This window comes from Medicago truncatula, chromosome 4, assembly GCF_003473485.1.
Source record: "Medicago truncatula cultivar Jemalong A17 chromosome 4, MtrunA17r5.0-ANR, whole genome shotgun sequence".
In the NCBI taxonomy this organism is placed as follows: Eukaryota; Viridiplantae; Streptophyta; class Magnoliopsida; order Fabales; family Fabaceae; genus Medicago; species Medicago truncatula.
In genome coordinates, this window is record NC_053045.1 from 56,466,025 (window position 1) to 56,486,089 (window position 20,065).

Sequence of the window (20,065 nt, forward strand, 5' to 3'; positions counted from 1 at the left end):
GAAAAGAATATTTTTATTTTAAAAATCAAAGCAAATAATAATTTAATTATACTAATCACTATATTTAGAGTAAAGTACATTTTGTCCATGTGAACTTAACTCATTTAATAAGGACAATGCATAATATATGTAAAGTTCGAGGTTCGAATCCCTGTTACCATAAAAAAAGAGTAAAGTACAATCTAAGAAGCTTCAAATACACACAATTAACTAAATAATTAAAAACATCTTCATTTCTTTTGGAGAGATTCCTACTCAGGTAAATTTGTAATTGATCTGGGTCATTCAATTTTAAATCGGATCGTTTTATTGTGTTAAACCATGTTTAAAATCAAGATGCCTAATTAATCTTAAATCTACGATTATGATCCACGTGAAATCTCCACAATAGAGAATCCTACAATTCATTGAGATTGGGTGGTGTAGAAACAAGGAGAACTGTGCTAAGCTAACTAGTGACTAGTGGATCTAAAACGTTGTTTAAGGATTCAATATACGTAACTCGTTGAAGATATGATACTAAGATTTACATTACATCACAATTGACAAATATTTAACTTGTATTCTTTATTTTTGTTTTGGTGCTGTTTAACTTACTATTAATACAAACCCATTTTTTGTTTTAGTTCTATATTTGTTTTTTATGTATCGGTTTCTTTTATAATTGTTGTGCTGTTTAAAATGAGCACAACATAAGGATTTTTCATAATAAATAGATACTGTTATCTTTCAAAGTTTAAAATAATATTAATTGCTAGTTTTGTTACAATTATCTTAGATTGAAATGATTGATAATTAAGAGTGTTCTGGTTTGGTTTCCCTCTCTTTCGTTTGTATAATATTTTAATTATTATTTTCGGTGAGGCAATGCTCGAATTTCTCAATTTTGATTAAAAAATATATATAAATAAGAGTGGCATAATTAAAAGAAAAATATATCCATAAAAAATAACAAAGTTTACAATTTTGTTTTTTTGAAAGGAAGTTTATTACCTTTCTTAGCATTAATATGTGCAAATGGTCTGTAATTAAAAAGGAAGAGTAAAAAAAGAAAAAAGAAAAAACTAAAATATGGTTTTGGTCCCTCCAAATATGTTTGGTTTTGGTTTTAGTTCCTCTAATTTTTGTTTTGTTTTTGTCCTTGAAAATATGTCTTGTTTTGGTTTTGTTTTGATCTCTGGCCCACTTTTGTGATGATTTGCAAATGTGACACATGATGACCGAACTCATTTTTAGATAAATAGTTCCTGCAAAATATTTAAAAATAAAATATTTTGCAAGGATAAAAAACAACAATTTTTTTACAGGAACTTAAACCAAAACGAGACAGATTTGTAGGGCTAAAACCATAATTTAGCAAAAAAAAAAAAAACTAATTTCTATTTTTTTTTTTGACAAAAACTAATAAGAGAAATTCTTGTATAGGAACGAATGTAAGTATCATTTTTACAAACAGTAAATTAAAACATTACATGTTTTAATTTATTATTTGTAATGTTTTAATTTATTGTTTGTAAAAATGATACTTACGTTCGTTCCTACACGAGAATATCTCAATTCTTAGAACGCCTGAGATTACATATTAGAAAAAAAAAAAAAAAATCTTTGAACAGTTGATATGATAGCGGGACCCTTAAATATGACAGAATCTGTCTAGCTACGGGTCTTGTGTTGAACAGTTAGAATTCTAGAAACTTGGTTGAAGTTTCTGTTTTCAGCGGGCAATTTTTCTATATATGTATTGATTTTCCACTTTATGTGAAAATATTTCCATATATGTACTTGATTTTTCACTTTATGTGAAAAAATTTGTATATATGTTAATTTCTTTAACTTTATGTGAAAATTTGATAAAAGAATCACGGTTCAAACAGTTTTACTTGCTTTAGACTTGTTTAGTTGTCTTCTTAGCTCACCAAAAAGTAGTTTAGACTTTGTATAAAATTGAAGGTGTGAGTATAGTAATGTTCATCCTTCATAAAGTATTATTTTCTCTTACATGCAGCTTTCTGTAATATAAAAGAAATGGAAGATGGGTCTTCCCCTACGGGTGGTGGTACTGTAGATAAGGGAAGAGCTGAGCAATATAAAGGAAGGGTCACTGTTCATGTTATCATTGCTTGCATTGTTGCTGCTACTGGTGGGTCCCTTTTTGGCTATGATGTTGGTATTTCAGGTTCTGTCTTAATCCCTTCACTCTCAATTTTATATTCACCTTCACTTTCAGGTTATTATTCTGGAATAAATTCTCTTTCTCTTGTTAAAAAACTTCAACTACTTGTGTTGTTTGTGTTTGAAAGCTGAAAAGGGAAATACACATGGGTTGAATCTCATTTTCTTGAGTGTTCTTTCATGTCTGTCATATTTTCAATAATCTGCACTTCTCTCAACTGCTTAAAGACCTTTTCCTTTATTCTAAGATGCAACTTCCCAGCTTTCTTCGCACTAGATTAGATTAATTGACAAATGAATCAACTATAAATTTTGTTCCCAAACTATAAGTCTCTCGTGCATTTAATATTTTAGTCCTTAAACTATTATTTATCTATTATGATGCAATTTCATGTACTTTCTCTTTATACCAATGGGACACCAAACTAAGCCTTTTAGTTATTTTCTGGATGTCTCATATTTATCATTTTTATTAACAGAATATGAAATAAGCATAATCTTATAGTTGACACATGCCTCATGGTAAACAGGAGGAGTTGCTTCCATGGATGACTTTCTTCAGAATTTCTTCCCCGCAGTGTACAAACATAAATTGGAAGCCCATGAAAACAACTATTGCAAGTATAACAACCAGGGCATTTCTGCATTTACATCTACTTTATACATTTCTGGTTTAGTTGCATCCATAATCGCAGCTCCAATTACGCGGAGGTATGGACGAAGGACAAGTATCATAATTGGTGGTATCAACTTTCTCATTGGATCAGCTCTGAATGCTGCAGCGGTTGATCTTGAAATGCTTATCATTGGAAGGGTTTTGCAAGGTGTTGGCATTGGATTTGGAAATCAGGTAGTAGCATTTTCCCTACAATCTTTCACACATTCTTTAAGCAAATGCAAACTATTCTTGATGTAAAACATGGGTTTATTTATAAAAAGAACAATCAAGCACCTGTGTTATGTTTAAAACCAAACTCTAAAGTCTAGATAAGCCAAGTATCAAATGTAGCTTTGAAAAGTGACTAACTGCCAACATTAATTATGTTAAATGTTAACATAGGCTCATCAAATTTTACAGGAAAAAAAAGGTATTAATGCAATGGAAACAATCAATGGTCCTATAAAGTATGTTTGACTTAGAAGATAATCCAGTTATACATTTTTGAAGGCTATTCCGCTGTACTTGTCGGAGATGGCGCCAACACACTTTCGAGGAGGATTGAACATGATGTTTCAAGTTGCAACCACGTTTGGGATTTTTACAGCAAATATGATCAATTATGGAACACAACAGATTCAACCCTGGGGGTGGAGGCTGGCCCTTGGCCTTGCTGCAATTCCAACTCTTTTGATGACTATCGGAGGAATATTTATTCCAGAGACTCCAAATAGCTTAATAGAAAGAGGATCAAAGGAACAAGGGAGGAAGCTCCTTGAAAAAATCAGAGGAACGAATGAGGTCGACGCGGAGTTCCAAGATATGCTTGATGCGGGTGAATTGGCAAATTCAATAAAGCACCCCTATTATAACATCCTTAAAAGAAGATACAGACCAGAGTTGGTCATGGCTATCTGCATGCCTGCATTCCAGATTCTGACCGGCATAAACTCAATCCTCTTTTATGCTCCAATGCTATTTCAAAGCATGGGATTTGGCAGACAGGCATCTCTCTACTCCTCAGCATTGACTGGAGTAGTTCTTGCTGGATCAACATTCATTTCTATTGCAACAGTAGATAGATTGGGGCGACGACCCTTACTCATCAGTGGTGGAATACAAATGATTGTATGCCAGGTATGGAAAATCATTGTTAAATGTAAATTCCAATCATGCTTACCAGCACCATGACTTTGTGACCTAATGCTAGAAACTGAATAATTACACCATTCATTTAGTGTAACACATACAATTTGCAAATGCCACTGCACTTAAGTTGCATCCTTGATTATAGTCTCATTTTTCACATGAACAGGTTTCAGCTGCCATAATTCTGGGGATCAAATTTGGAGAAAACCAAGAATTGTCAAAAAGCTATTCAATATCGGTTGTAATAATACTCTCTCTATTTGTTCTAGCATTTGGATGGTCATGGGGGCCACTAGGATGGACAGTCCCAAGTGAGATATTTCCGTTAGAAATCCGATCGGCAGGGCAAAGTATAACAGTTGCTGTGAACCTTCTCTTCACTTTCATAATTGCACAGGCCTTTCTTTCCCTTCTCTGTTTTTTTAAGTATGGGATCTTCCTATTTTTTGCTGGCTGGACAGCCCTAATGACCCTATTTGTTTTTTTGTTCCTACCTGAAACCAAGGGCATTCCCATTGAAGAGATGTCAATTTTGTTGAGGAAACATTGGTTCTGGAAAATGGTACTACCAGATGATGCAGTTTGACTACAATTACTTGGATATTTTATCAATTGATCATGATAAGGCATATAACTGAAAATCTCACCCAGAATCATAGTTTGTCCTTCATATGTTGTAATTAAGTACACTACATTCACATCTATGAAATATTTGATTGTCACATTATTTGTAATTTTATATTATCAATGACAAATTAATTACTTTTTAGCTTAACTACAGTAGTGTTGGTCCCTTTTTTAGCTTCCTTAACAAATGTCTCGGGAGCATTGGTTAACATGACCCATAGCTTATTCATGAATTGGTTCCCCATTTTAAAATCCATCCGTTTTTAATCATGTCACATCATCGTTTTTAAATCAAAATATGAGGGATGGACTAAATCTAGATCATATTTTAAATGGATGATCAATTTCATGAGCAAGTGAACAGATAACCAATTTCATGAACCTAATTACTCCACTGGTGGGTTTGATATTCTAAAAGGGTAATTGAATGTTAATGTTGCAAAGTAGTGGAGCAAGGTATAAAAGGAATAAAGCAAACACCCTATTCGGTAATGACAATGAGAAATGTAGCATGCTCTAGGGTATATAGTGCATTTGCTCAAAAAAAAATAAAAGATATTGTGTCCTCGTGAGTTTATCCTAGATGGTAGGGACATTGTATAAAAAAAATATTGTAATATTTATAAGGTTAAGGAGTTTCAAGCATGATCTTAAATTGATCAGTTAGGTGAAACGATTTTAGTTGAACCTTGTTTGATTGTAAATTTGTTCAAGGGATTGGATAAGGGATTTGACAAAAATTAAAATTTTTGTTTCTTATTAAATCACACCATAACATTTTGTCCGATACAAGTTATCTATTTTTATTTTTTTAAAACTATAGAAGGTTGTCATATGTTATCCTATCTTTTGTTATGATGTGTTCCATCATGTTGTGTTGTTAGGTTAAAATCTATCATTCTCATGAGATAAGCTTAATTGCATTATAATTCTCTCATGTGTTAAAATTTACACTTTCCTCTCTCAGTAATTTTATTTTTAATTTTAATGGTATAACAACAAAAATCAAAAAGTTTAATGGTGCTGCAATGACAGTTCCAAACAGTTTTCCACACACAATCAATCAAAACATTTATAATTATCACATCAATTTATATGACAATTATGAATGTTTTGATTGATTATATATGCAAAACAGATTTAAATTGTCGACCCACCACCATTAAACTTTAAATCTAATATCCAAAGTGCCATGAAAATAAGTATTGAAGGTCTATTGTTTTATAAATACAAATTTAAATGCTTATTTCTCTCTACTTTTAATTCATAATAACATAAACATATAGTTTCAAACCATGTATATAAAGTATGAAGCAATACGTAAAATTTAAATTTAGAAGATTACTAAAGCTGGTAAAATATGTCTATTTAAAAATAAATTTTAGATTCTAAATATGAAATTAATAATAAATTATTTAAATTAAATTATCATTGACATTAAAAATTATAACGAAATAATCTTTTCTTAAAATGGTGGTTTAAAATTAGTTTTTATCATAAAAATATTTATTTATTTTAAAATAGATTAAACTATAATACGTATTTTTATTTTTAAGATAGATGAGTTTAATTTATGCATAATTTATTCTAATTTTTTATTTCTGAGATGAGGAGAATGTATTATTTAACATAAACTGATTAGAGAATTTCTATGAGCTTAGCTCGCTTGATAAAAATAATGTATAATATATATAAGGTCCAGAGTTAAAATTCCGACCACCAAAAAAAATTAATTAGAGAGTATAATTCAGACTTCTTTTCTTTTAAAGAAGAGATATAATTTACATAAATTATTATTTATTTTCGGGTAAATACCTAAAAAACTTGGTATTTAAAAAAGGGAAGTGTTATTTCGGAACACTAGTTAAAAAAAACTAATATAAAATTTTTTATTAGAAAGTGGTGAAAAGTATAATATTCACATTTATAAAAGTTGTTGTATTTTATGAAAAAAAAATATATTTTTACTCCCTTAACTAGTGTCTGCGAAGCACCGGTTTTAATAAATAAAATAAAAAAGAAAAAAAGTAGTAGTATACAGAAAGAGAGAAAGAAAAATCAGAATCAGTTTCCTTTGAAGTCTCTGGTCAATTTTTGCGGCTCTGCAAAATTTACTTTTTTACGTTTCACTGCAACTAGACCAAAGCTCCTTTTCTGCAAAACAAGACACCCTATGATGAAAGTTGCATATCACTAATCTGAAGGCTTTTACCACAAGTTTTTTTATTCAATATGTTTTGATCATCATGATTAAGTAAGGAAAAAATGTTAACATCCACATGTTAATGAATTACATATGATAATCTTATCATAAAAATTATGTATTTAAATTTTTAAAACTAAGAAGAAGAAATCTTAACCATGGAAAATTTCTAGTATTTTTGAGTTTTTAACTTGTGCAAGACCGTAAAAGTAAATGAGAAATGATATTCGAACATACAATTTTTGCAACAATTTTCTCTCTCATATTCACATTATTTTTTACTTTATCTTTATATTGCTATAGTTTTCGTGCCAATATTACTTTTTTCTTTATAAAATATTGTTATTGAATAAATTATTTACTTTGGTTGTTCAAATAACACTCTTCAAAATAAATATTTGTGGTCTAAAGTCAAGCTTTTCGGCTATGCATTTACTTACATTTTATTGTCCCTTTTCTGTGGCAACAGGTAAAAGTCCCCTCGATATCATTTCAACAGTACGTACTCAATAATCTCTTCGGTGCAAGTTGGGGAAATTTGAAGCTTCGAACTGACAAAGAAAAACAGAGAGAAGGAAATTGCAATAGAAAAGATCCACACTGCTACCATAGTACCAGGCACGGATATACCTATACTTCATTAGGGGCAATTGCCCCCATTACCTTTTCTACTTTATTTGTTAAATTTTAGGTATTGTAATTGTTGCCTCCTCTTAAATAAAAACAAAAATATATTGTCTCTATTAAATGAAAATTGATATTCCTTCTGTCCCATAATATTTGACAAAGTTGATCTTATTACATATGCTAATGTATAACTTAAATTTAAATATTTTGAATAAAATATTGGAAATTATGAAAATTTAATATTTTGAAAATATTCATAAAGACGAATCTAACGACATCTTATATAATACTACCTCCGGTCCTATTTATAAGAGAAATTTAGGTCAACAAAAGTGAATGTATTTGGACTGAATTTTTAACTAGATACATCAACTTTTGTTGACCCAAAATTTTCTTATAAATAGGACCGGAGGGAGTATTATTTATCTTTATATTAGTAGAAAAATACGATCAAAGTAAGTTAGGTCAAAATTGCACATTTTCAAATGTGTCATCTATTGCGGGACGGAGGGAGAACTTCCTCCATCCTATATTAAGTGACATGGTTGATCTTGTCACACATACCAATGCACAGTTTTTATCTTAAATAACTTTACTAATCTAATAGAAAATGATATTTTGAAAATATTCATCGAGACGAATCGAACGATATCTTGTATAATATTATCTATCTTTGTATATTAGTAGAAAAATACGGTCAAAATATGTTAAGTCAATAGTGCACATTTTTAAATAGGTCATCTATTATAAGACGGAGGGAGTACTATAAAAAGAGTTTTTTTCATGAATTTTACAACATCAAATGTGTAAATGCATTTGAGATGAAATTTTAAATGATTTTTACCATACTTTTTAAATATAAAGACACGTAAATAATAATTTTAATTTGTAGATGTTTATTTTTTAAAGATTTAATTTGTAGATGTTATATGAGTCTTTAATTTTTCTAATATAAAAATAGAGTTTTTATATGAGTCTCTAGGTAGCTGATAAAATTAAGTCGCTAACTTTCATGTGGTTGAAGGCGAAATTTCCTTCTCTTCCCTTCAATCATCATAGTTGGTGGTTTAGTTCATTCACTATATTAGGCATAGGCTAATAGCTAAGTTTGTCGCTTTTTGTTTTCTCTTGTATATATTTGTTTCAACTCTGGTGTTTTTCCTTGGCATGCCTTATGCTAGGGAGAACCTTTTGATGTGGTAATATAATTTTATTTAGACTCTTAAAAAAAATATATATTATTTTATCACTTTTTCATTGATAAAAAAATAATGTATAAATATTTATCATATAAATTCTTGCCCCCTTAAATCAAAATTTATAGATCCATCAGTACTAATATTACCATCATTCTTAAACCCCTCTTCCTCCATTATACCGAGCAGCTTCAGTTGAAATTTTCCCAGGTTCTCTTTTCTTCCTTTTTATTATCATTCCTTTTCTTCTCTCAATATAACTGCAACTTTTATGCTTTAAAAAAAAAATAAAAAATTTGAAGGAAGAGTTTGAACTTGATTACTTTTTTTCTACTTTGTTTTAATTAAGGGCTTTATTAACGAGTGTTCCTGAGATACTCTTTAAACATCCTTAATTTAACAATTATTTCTTTAAAAAATCAACTATTACAATTTTCAATGCATTGATTACTCAATTTTTTATAAAAAAACTTACTATTTAAAATGCTTAAAGAGTTCTCCGGAACACTCATCAACATTTTTCTTTAATTAAATGGAAATGTTAACAAGAGTTTCGGGACACTCTTTAAACATTCAAATGGTAAAAATTTATAAAAGTTTTTGCATTTATTATATTAGAAATTAAAATTTTTAATTTTTTAAAAGAATTATTTCTTTATTATGAATGTTTAACAACACTCTTAATTAAATAACAGTCATATGATTGAACAAAACATAGACAAAAACATGAATTCTTGTCCTCCCTAAATCATAAGATAATGTTTGTCTTTCGTGCAGGCTAACAAAAATACCAAACTAGTATCATTTTTTTTTTTTCAACATAAAAAATGTTATCTCTCCATTGCAGCTTTGTCTTGGTCTATTATTTTTATGTTCAATACTTATTATTTTACGAACCAAACACACCTATTATTTTTGTCCAGAAAAGTATATGTGGCTGGTGTAGGAATTTTTTTTTGAAAAATTGTTTGTATGGTCATGAGTCGTCAAAATTTACTTTTGCTAATATATAGTATAAAATACGTATAGTATTAGACTGGATGAGTTAACTATTTTCAATTATAGATGCGTTTGAAAATTCAAGTGCATGAATAACGATTGGTTTATGCAGGGGTATTTGCGGTGCAGTTTGGTTCGGTTTTAAGGTTAAAAGTCATCCGAACCGTAAGATAAAAAACATGCAGTTTGGTTTGGTTCGGTTGACTTTTAAAATAAAATCCAAACCAAACCAAATCAATGCGGTTTGAATTGGATCGGGTTGGTGTGGTTTTTTCGAGACAATACAATTTTTTGTTTTCAACATTAAAATCGAGTTAAAAAGGTAAAACACAACATATTTCAGCAATGTTCCGACAATGTTTTTAATTTCATTCCACATTACACTTTGATTATCTCCAAACAACGTAAACCAAATTAAAAATGTGGACATAAAGTAATTCTATTATGAAAGAAATGTAAAATACTAATATTTTATCATTCTTTAAAAGTTCAAGTAACACATAAATACATTTTTGAAATAAAAAGCAAAGAAGAAACTTAACAATAGAAAAAATATGTCATTTTATAAAAGTTTCCATTGAGTTTCTATGAGTATTGGTCTAGGTGACATAGATTAGAATTTTTCTTATGTTGCGGTTTTGTTTGGTTTGGTTCGGTTGGTAAAATGAAAACCGCAAACCAAACCAAACCATGCGGTTGAGCAAAAAAGTGATCCGAATACATCCAAACTAAATGCGGTTTTTGCAGTTTCAGTTTGGGTTGGTTCGGTTTGCGGTTTTTCTATTGGATTCTGTTTTGAACACCCCTAGGTTTATGTTGTGTATTTTATCGAAAAATGTTTTTTATTTAATTTGTAGGTGATTTCAATATGATGCAACTACGAAAGGGAAAATGTGTTTATCTTCTTGTGATACAAACGAGGGGTAGGGCTGACAATGAATCGAACCAACTCAATTAGAGTTCGTAATTCGATTCGACAACTGATTTGTTGAACTTGGTTCATGAATCAAATGAGTCGAACTTGAGCTGAAAATTAAGTTCGTCAACTAATTGAGCTGAACTTAAGCTATATGTAGTTCGACTCGTTTGGTTCACGAGATAACTCGATAATATATATATATATATATATATATATATATATATATATATATATATATATATATATATATATATATATATATATGCTAGCAACACTCGTTTTTGAGCACTTTCTCTAACATCCACTCTTTTATTGGTTTAAAGCATTATGGGTCTACGCTTTGAAAATTGAACCCACACAAAGTGGTGGAACATACATTGATTTATTCCAATAAGAGAGTGAGTGTTAAAGAGAGTGCTCAATAGTGAGTGTTGCTAGTATATATATATATATATATATATATATATATATATGAGAATGACTATCTTATATGAGAATGATGAGAATGATTATCAACCGTTAGATCATAAATAGAATTACAAAGTCACATATGTACCTCATCTTATTTTATCAATTCTCATAAACTCATTTCTCTGGCCGGATTATGGGGAAAAGAAGATGAAAAGGGAAATGAGTTTATGAGGACTGATATAATAAAGTGTGGTATATATGTGACTTTTTAATCTCAACCATCTATTTATGATCTAATGGTTGATGATCATTCTAAACATTCTCATGTGAGATAGTCATTCTCATAATAAACATCATATATATATATATATATATATATATATATATATATATATATATATATATAACACTTAAAAAATATTTTAAAACTTTATATAATTGATTTTACACAATTTGATAATTGATTATATATATAATACTTTAAAAACTAAGACAGACGAATTCTTTGAATAAATGAATTTAAAAATTGGTATAAATTTCAATATATTTATATATAATACTTTAAAAACTAAGACATACAAATTCTTTGAACAAATTAATTTAAAAATTGATATAAATTTCAATATATTTATGTATCAAAAATTTAAATTCTTTGACTTTTGAGCTACGTGGTTCAAGTGATTTTACTCATTTCCATACCTAAAGTTATGTGCTTTGAACAAACGAATTGAATCTAATGAGTCGAACCAAACTGTTTGTGAACTTTAAACGAGTCGAACTTAAGCTCAAAAAAAAAGTTCGTGTCAAACTCGAATCGAAGTTCGAACCAAGCCAATTCTTAATGAGTCGAACTCAGACATGTTTGATTCGACTCGACTCATTTAGAGCCTAACGAAGGGTGAAGTTTAAGATGAAAAAGGTGAATCATTTCCTACCAATCTGTTTTGTTTTGTTTAATGAAACTACTGTAAAATGTACTATCTTTTGTTATAATGACTATAGTTCACTTCACCTTGATTTTGCAAATCTCATCTCCAAACTGAACATGCACTACGATTTGTTAACGTGTTTAACGTGATACTGCTACTATCAGTATCTATATACGGGGAGACAATCTGGGTCCAGAGCATCTGACTTGGCATAAAAAAGAACCGTGGGCTGTGAAAAAGGACAAGCGCTAAGAACGAAACATTGTTTTTGACAGATAACAAGGAAACTCATGGTGCAAAATCCTACATGTAGCATTCTGGATAGGGACATTTTTTGGGTTGGGTTGGGTGAGGGTAAAATCCACTGAGTGCGTGGCATGAAAATGCTGACAACTGCATTGCCTTTCTTAATCGGGTATCCTCCAATCTCCATATACCATAGCCATTGGCCACTCACAGATCCATGTAGTACATGGCTATAAGGGTTCACGCCCCCACAATGAAACAAATTTCTTCAAAAACCTCTCTCAAGTTACTTTCATAATAAACATTTGCTTCCAGATTAAGCTATATAACACTATAAATAAAACAAAATAAATTGATATTAAATTAAATTTGTTTATTTTAAGGAATTAAATTTAATCTATTATCTTTTTTTTTTAAGAGACTAAAATTATTACCATAGCAAAAAGACCTTCCTAGCACAAGGTGTGCTAAGGAAGAAACACTTTAATACAGTCAGAGTCAGAAACAAAAAACAAATAACTATAATGCTGAAAGCGAACCACCAAAGGAAAACAAAGGAAAAACACGAATAGTAAACAGACTCTGCCACCAACCATGATAATTGAGAGGAAGATTGAATAGTTTCCCCTTTAGCCACATGAAAGTTAAAGCCTTGATTATGTCTACCACCTGCATAATAAAACAATTTTTTTGCATTGAAAATTCAATTATTTATTTCCTTCCATATTTCCCACACCGTTGCAAACCATATGACCTATAACAGAGATCGCCTTGACTTTGCTACACCACCAATATAACTTTTAATTTTTTTCACTTCTTCAACACAAAGTAACTTTAGTCATACAAGTAGTAATGTGTCGCGAGTTTTACTCGGTTGATATGGACAATACATAATATATGCATATATGCAAGATTCGGAGTTCAAACTTCGGCCATAAAAAAAATACAAGTAGTAATGTTTTCAAAGTTGTGTAGTTGATGTTTTTAAAAATTAGAAAATAATTTTTTCAACGCAATTTTTTATTTATTTTCTTGACAAGTGTCATTATTTTTCAAATAAAAAATTATTCTATATGTTATTGAATACTTTAGGTGTTTAGCTTATAAGTTATAAAGTTTAATATTTTATAGGAAAATGTTAATAAGTGGTTTTAGACACTGATTAAGAAAATAAATTTAGTAAAACTTAGCATATTTTGCTTCTATAAACATATAGACTATTTTCGTACACCGCCACAAAAAGTTTTTGAATCCATCAGTGCTATATATAATTTTACAAACTTATCTCTCATGTCTGATATCATGAGGCAAAATATGATAAATTGATAACGTTAATAAATATTTAACTTGGTATGTCTTCTGGCAAGTTGTATTGAAAGACAAATTCAGTTTTGAATGACAAAATATACCTCTCCTTGGAACACTCGACTGCGGGACCCCATAAATGTTAAAAGAATCAATCTAGCTTACGGGTCTTGGTGTTGAACAGTTTGGATTCTAGAAACTTGACTTCATTTCTACGTTGAGTGCGGAAAGCAATAATGAATAAGCAGATATTACAGATCAGATGAGGTCAATATTAAGCTTAAGTACTGTTTTCAGCAGGCAATTTCTCAACGTTATTGGATTCCACTTTATGTGAAAAAAATCTAATAAAATAATAATCACAAGTTTTTTTACTTTATCCTTTGTTATATATATAATATTGAAGGTGAGAGTTCTGAGAGTGTGATGTTCATCTTCCATATTATATGCCGCCGTCTGTTATAAGCAAATGGAAGATGGTAGAGGTGGTGGTACTGTGGATAAGAACGGAAGGGCAGAGCAATATAAGGGAAGGGTCACTGTTCATGTTATCATTGCTTGCATTGTTGCTGCTACTGGTGGGTCCCTTTTTGGCTATGACGTTGGTATTTCAGGTTTGTCTTAATCCCTTCACTCTCAAAACTTCATTCCAAATTTAGTTTTGATTTCATTTTCTGGAATAGATTCTCTTTCTCTTGTTATTATGTTAGAAAACTTCCACTACTTGTTTGTTTTTTATAATAAGATGTTTTTGAAAGCTGAAAAGGGAAATACATATGAGTTGAATTTCACCGACAGACATAACACACTTTGAGTTGATGAGAATAAGGAAAGAAAAAAAATGTTCTTTCATGTCTGTTTCTCAGAATTTAAATCTGTCCTTGTCTGAAATCTGTTCAATCTCAAGTGCTTAAAAGCTCTCATCCTTTATTCTTCTAAGATGCAAATTCCCAATTATATAATTGACAAATCTACCATTAAATTGCATTATATAAGTTATTTTGACTTAGATCCAATTCCTTGTGCTCCAACATGGATATATCAAATTATTTGAATCATCTTTTTGGGGGGACAAGACATGGTATAATATATTATGATGTAATTTAATGCATTCTTTCTCTTTATGGGACCCAAAATGAAGCTTTTTTATGATGGCTCGTATTTTTCATTTTCACATTATCAGAGTATGAAATAAAGTTGTAACCAAAAAAAAAGGAGTATGAAATAAGCGCAATCTTTATGGTCATTTATTATAAGATAATTGACGCATGTGTCATGGTTAACAGGAGGAGTTGCTTCCATGGATGACTTTCTTCAGAATTTCTTCCCCGCAGTGTACAAACATAAATTGCGAGCACATGAAAACAATTATTGCAAGTATAACAATCAGGGGATTTCTGCATTTACCTCTACTTTATACATTTCTGGTTTCATTGCATCCATAGTAGCAGCTCCAATTACAAGAAGGTATGGACGAAGGACAAGTATCATAATTGGTGGTATCAACTTTCTTGTCGGATCAGCTCTAAATGCTGCAGCTGTTGATCTGGAAATGCTTATCATAGGAAGGGTTTTGCAAGGTGTTGGCATTGGATTTGGAAATCAGGTAGTAGCATTTTCCTACATTAATCTTTTATCCATTCTTAACTGAATGCAAAATATTTTTGATATAAAACATTGGTTTATTTATATTAGAAGAACAACCGAGAAACCATACCATGTTCAAAACCAAAGTCTAAAGTCTAGATAACCATAGTATCAAATGTTAGCTTTAAAAAGTGACAGCGAACATTAATTATATGAATGTTAATGTAGAGTGTCAAATTTTACAGGAAAAAAAAGGTAGTAATGTGATGGAAACAATCAGGGGTACAATAAAGTATGTTTAAGTTAGAAGATAATTCAATTATACTATACCTTTTTGAAGGCTATTCCGCTCTATTTGTCAGAGATGGCGCCAACCCACTTTCGAGGAGCCCTGAACATGATGTTTCAAGTTGCAACCACTTTTGGGATTTTTACAGCAAATATGATCAATTACGGAACACAGCAGATTCAACCATGGGGGTGGAGGTTGGCCCTTGGACTTGCTTCAATACCAACTCTTTTGATGACTGTCGGAGGAATATTTATTCCAGAGACTCCAAATAGCTTAGTAGAAAGAGGATCAAAGGAACAGGGGAGGAAGCTCCTTGAAAAAATCAGAGGAACAGATGAGGTCGACGCGGAGTTCCAAGATATGCTTGATGCGGGTGAATTGGCAAACTCAATAAAGCACCCCTATTATAACATCCTTGAAAGAAGATACAGACCAGAGTTGGTCATGGCTATCTGCATGCCTGCATTCCAGATTCTGACCGGTATAAACTCAATTCTCTTTTATGCTCCAATGCTATTTCAAAGCATGGGATTTGGCAGACAAGCATCGCTTTACTCCTCAGCCTTGACTGGAGTAGTTCTTGCCTTATCAACATTCATTTCTATTGCAACAGTAGATAGATTGGGGCGACGGCCCTTACTCATCAGTGGTGGAATACAAATGATTATATGCCAGGTATGGAAAACTCATGATTTAGTGCAAATTCCAATTATGCTCACAAGAACCGTAACTTTTTGACATAATGCTAGAAGCTGAATAATTGCACCATTCATTTAGAAGTGAATACGCAAATCGTTCCTCGAGATTGTAAGCATCGATCAAAATACCATACTTTTGCAAATTGACAAATACATCCTAAAATTGTTAAATGTCGGTCAAATTTGTCAATAGCGGTAAAAATATACATCCTATGTAAAAAAAAAATCCCGCTAGAGACTATGATGTGACACGTTAAATGAATATGTGCTTCCTCCACGTTGATCCTACGTCAATGCCACCATATCATGGAGTAATTTGCCTGTAGAAATTAGGTATCTCAGAGACTAATTTGTTAGTACTTAGTTCATTCACACTTGTAAATATCGACAAATTTATCCGAGATGATTTAAATTTCATAGGCAAATTTGTCCCTAGTAAGTTACATTGGTGTAGGATCAAGTGCAATGTGACATGTTTGGTTAACGTGTAATGATAGATATTAACGGAGAAGCCGTTTTGATTATCATTTTACAATTTTGGGGATCTATTTTCCTATTCGCAAAATTGAGGGACTATTTAACTGATGCTTACAATTTCAAATACCAATTTGCCTATTCACTCGATCGTTTGGAGTATCAGATAAAACTTGCAAATGACATGACTCTCGCATAGCAGAGACCATTTGTATTTGCAAAGCATTGATTATACTCTCGCATTTTTCACATGAACAGGTTATAGTTGCCATAATTTTGGGTGTCAAGCTTGGACCAAACCAAGAATTGTCAAAAAACTATTCAATATCGGTTGTAGTTGTACTTTCTCTATTTGTTCTAGCTTTTGGATGGTCATGGGGGCCACTTGGATGGACAGTCCCAAGTGAGATATTTCCATTAGAAATCCGATCGGCAGGGCAAAGTATCACAGTTGCAGTAAACCTTCTGTTCACTTTCATTATCGCACAGGCTTTCTTGTCCCTTCTATGTTCATTCAAGTATGGGATCTTTCTGTTTTTCGCTGGCTGGATAGCCGTCATGACCATCTTTGTTGTTTTGTTCCTACCTGAGACCAAGGGAATACCCATTGAGGAGATGTCATTTATTTGGAGGAAACACTGGTTCTGGAAAAGGATACTGCCGGATGATGCAGATCGACTATCCCAGGATTCTGGAACTGAATTAATTAACTTAGGTGCACATGAACATGGAGTATAGAACTGATAAGTTTATCCAAATCAATAGAGTTTACCTTTCCTTTGCTGTAATTAAGAAATTACACGACTATAAAGCTAATCGAAAAGAACAGTCTAGCTTTTGTTGTATTTGTGGAAAATGATAGTTATATTTGATTGATTGTTCATCCAGTAATCACAAACATAACAAAAATACTGATTGATTGTTTCAATGAGAGATGTTGGTAACTATTTAACAATCCTATCATTGAATAAATTTCATATAAAAACTTGAATTTGTTCCCTCTTTAGGAACAACCCAAATAGAATGTCTGAAATGGAGTCAAAAGAATGTATTACCTTCTTATGCACACCGAATTGGTGGGGTTGCATGGTCAAAGGTCACAGTTTGTGGACTTCAACAACCAATTTGGTTTCCCATGCTCCTAGCCTTTGTACTGCAAAATCGTTGTCCTGTAAAGAATTGTTTAGTTAGCGTACTACAAAGCTCTCACTATGTCAGTGTACTTGCGGTGACTCCATTGAAAATGCAATAGAAGACCAATTTTCCCTGGAACTTCTCAAGGATTTCCTATTGTGTTCAGATTAATAACTGTCAACAGAATCCAATTCCCAGGCAGAGATCATGTGAAGGAAATCAAACAAGAATTAAATTCAATATAGTGTTCTTGCTCCTCCGTTAATTGCAATTTTAAAATGCCAGCTTTGCGAAATAAAAACTCAATACAACATAAATGATGTCGAGGATATTATTCCAAAAATAACGAACAGCCAAACTCACGCATATCACCCTATAGAAACAATAATGTATTGTGTTGTATGTCCGGAAATTGGTGCTTTGACAGCCCTGGAAAGAAACAAGCAGCTTGGCAAGCATTACAACTTCATATGACAATTTGTGACATTTATCGATCATTTGGTACACATCACATAGACGGTGAGTGAATGTCATCCAATTCAGGGCATGAAATCACTTAATCATGAATTTGCCTCAGACATACCCACAACATCAATTAAATTAAATTTACACCATTGAACCACATTAGTGTGTATTATTCTGAATTGGACTCAACAAGATCGTCCCAACATCAGCACATCACCATTCTCCCCAAACCAATTCCTCCATTATGTTGACTGTGGTTCAGTGGAAGTATTACAATACCTCTCCATGCTCCCAATAATTCTCATACAGACTTGAACGTCACAATGCCCATGCAAGTAGTACTTTCACCACTTTCAGCGACGAAGTGGCAACGATTGCTCCACAAGGCAACTTCTTGGCCTACTTTGGACCAGTAATTATATCAATCAAGTTGAGAATAAACAAGTTTTTCAATCAAATATTTGAATTCACAACACACAGGTCCTTCAGAACAGAGTAACGACGCTGAATATTCAAATCAACAAAAGAAGGAAAATATGTAACACTAAAAACTTTCTATTACCATTGAATTTCACCAATCAACTACATCAATACGAAAACAAAGACAGAATTACAACCAATGACCTGAAAAAACAAACTTTATTCTTACATACATGAAAATCAATCTTCCACATATGAAAATCAAACACCTGGACTGGACTTGACAAACAAAAATTCTAAATTCAAACACCCTATAGTCTATATTCACGTCTATCAGACTAAGGAAATTACAATTTCTTTAATCCCTTTTGTCATCAACATATGAACTAACTATAACCACAAAACCTAACTGTAACTAGTCCTCTATTAGGAACTAAACACTGAACTGAAAATTAAACCTTCATCTTCACTACTATCCTTGCTTCAATTTCAACGCTTCTTCAAATTTCTTCATACGTTCGCACCCCACGTACAATCCTCTTGAAAAAATAAAGGAAGCACGCTAGGGACAACACGAACAAAAAAAAAACAACGATCCATCATCATCATCTACTTCAGCAGAAAGTAAACAAACACCAAAGAAAGAAATAAAGTAGAAACTAATTATTCCAAATCAAGTCGAAGTAACCGCCTCAAATCACTTGTTGCAACACCGTTCTTCCCTAGAAATCCTGGAACCGGAACGGAACTCGGTGGTGGAGATGAAACAAACCCCGATCCAGCGTAAATCACGTCCTTCGAAACCGAATCTGAAACCCTAATCTGTTTCTGCATGGTAATTGGATCAGGACCAAACCGATCCGTTGAGCCCAATACCAAATCCATAGCCTTCACCGCCTTCACCTTCTGATCCTCCGCCACCGGAACAACGATCTCCGGACTCAATTTCTCGCCTCTTTTGAGAATCTTAACTTGTCCCATAACAAGCTTCGTCGGCGCCACCGTACGATCAACGGATTGTTTCCGATCATGTTGATTTGATTGACCGGTGGTGACTGGACTTCTTTTCCGGCGACGATTGTGGTGGTTGTTGTTGTTGACATAGGATTTGCAATTAGGGTTAGGGTTAGAGTTTTTTCTGGATCTGATTTGTGAGGAAGGGATTGATAAGGCATCGTTTGGGAGAAATCGACGTTGAAGACAATCGTGGGAACGAAGAATTGCAGTTCCCATAATTTTTGCTAGAGAGAGAAAGTTAGTTCTAGAGAGAGAAAGGAAAAGCGCGTGTTGTTGTTGTTAGAAGGAAGAGAGAGAAAGCATATACACGCTTGAATAATTGGGATGAAAAGAAAGAGGGCGTGAGAGGTTATTATTTATAGAGAAGTGATTGGCTTGTTATTTAATTTTCGAATAATTTGTTTGAAAAGATTTTAGTTTCAAATTACTTGTAAAAATAATCGCGTTTGGATATCTACCAAAAAAATAATAATAATCGCGTTTGGACCGACTTATTTGGGCTGTTTTGTACTTACCTTTACACGTTGGAATTTTTTT

At 31.9% G+C, this 20,065-nt stretch overlaps 3 protein-coding genes across 4 annotated transcripts; 2 read left to right on the forward strand and 1 right to left on the reverse strand.

Moving 5' to 3' along the window:
* Positions 1-1,557: 1,557 nt before the first annotated feature.
* Positions 1,558-4,741, forward strand: LOC11409069 (sugar transport protein 7). The gene is made up of 5 exons (XM_024781087.2): positions 1,558-1,738; positions 2,006-2,176; positions 2,703-3,022; positions 3,341-3,967; positions 4,146-4,741. The coding sequence occupies exons 2-5, from the start codon at positions 2,026-2,028 to the stop codon at positions 4,563-4,565; spliced, it is 1,518 nt and encodes a 505-aa protein (XP_024636855.1). The 5' UTR covers positions 1,558-1,738; positions 2,006-2,025; the 3' UTR covers positions 4,566-4,741.
* Positions 4,742-13,523: 8,782 nt separating this feature from the next.
* On the forward strand, positions 13,524-17,420 carry LOC11409070 (sugar transport protein 7). 2 transcript variants are annotated; one of them, XM_039833430.1, is made up of 5 exons: positions 13,524-14,055; positions 14,728-15,047; positions 15,274-15,283; positions 15,391-15,995; positions 16,751-17,420. In XM_039833430.1, the coding sequence occupies exons 1-5, from the start codon at positions 13,911-13,913 to the stop codon at positions 17,228-17,230; spliced, it is 1,560 nt and encodes a 519-aa protein (XP_039689364.1). In that variant the 5' UTR covers positions 13,524-13,910; the 3' UTR covers positions 17,231-17,420. The 2 variants fall into 2 exon arrangements, with proteins under 2 accessions (XP_039689364.1, XP_039689363.1); XM_039833429.1 differs by lacking the exon at positions 15,274-15,283 and having other exon boundaries at positions 13,525-13,708; positions 13,848-14,055; positions 15,369-15,995.
* A 1,208-nt stretch (positions 17,421-18,628) lies between these two features.
* Positions 18,629-19,863, reverse strand: LOC25493971 (uncharacterized). Its single transcript, XM_013602679.3, has one exon. It carries the CDS (start codon positions 19,742-19,744, stop codon positions 19,175-19,177), a length of 570 nt encoding a protein of 189 aa, XP_013458133.1. The 5' UTR covers positions 19,745-19,863; the 3' UTR covers positions 18,629-19,174.
* Between the last annotated feature and the right edge of the window lie 202 nt (positions 19,864-20,065).

Coding starts and splice junctions, on each gene's coding strand:
- LOC11409069 (XM_024781087.2), top strand. CDS start 2,026: ATGGAAGATGGGTCTTCCCCTACGGGTGGTGGTACTGTAGATAAGGGA. Junction 2,177..2,702: donor CTATGATGTTGGTATTTCAG/GTTCTGTCTTAA, acceptor CATGGTAAACAG/GAGGAGTTGCTTCCATGGAT. Junction 3,968..4,145: donor TACAAATGATTGTATGCCAG/GTATGGAAAATC, acceptor TCACATGAACAG/GTTTCAGCTGCCATAATTCT.
- LOC11409070 (XM_039833429.1), top strand. CDS start 13,911: ATGGAAGATGGTAGAGGTGGTGGTACTGTGGATAAGAACGGAAGGGCA. Junction 14,056..14,727: donor CTATGACGTTGGTATTTCAG/GTTTGTCTTAAT, acceptor CATGGTTAACAG/GAGGAGTTGCTTCCATGGAT. Junction 15,996..16,750: donor TACAAATGATTATATGCCAG/GTATGGAAAACT, acceptor TCACATGAACAG/GTTATAGTTGCCATAATTTT.
- LOC25493971 (XM_013602679.3), bottom strand. CDS start 19,744: ATGGGAACTGCAATTCTTCGTTCCCACGATTGTCTTCAACGTCGATTT.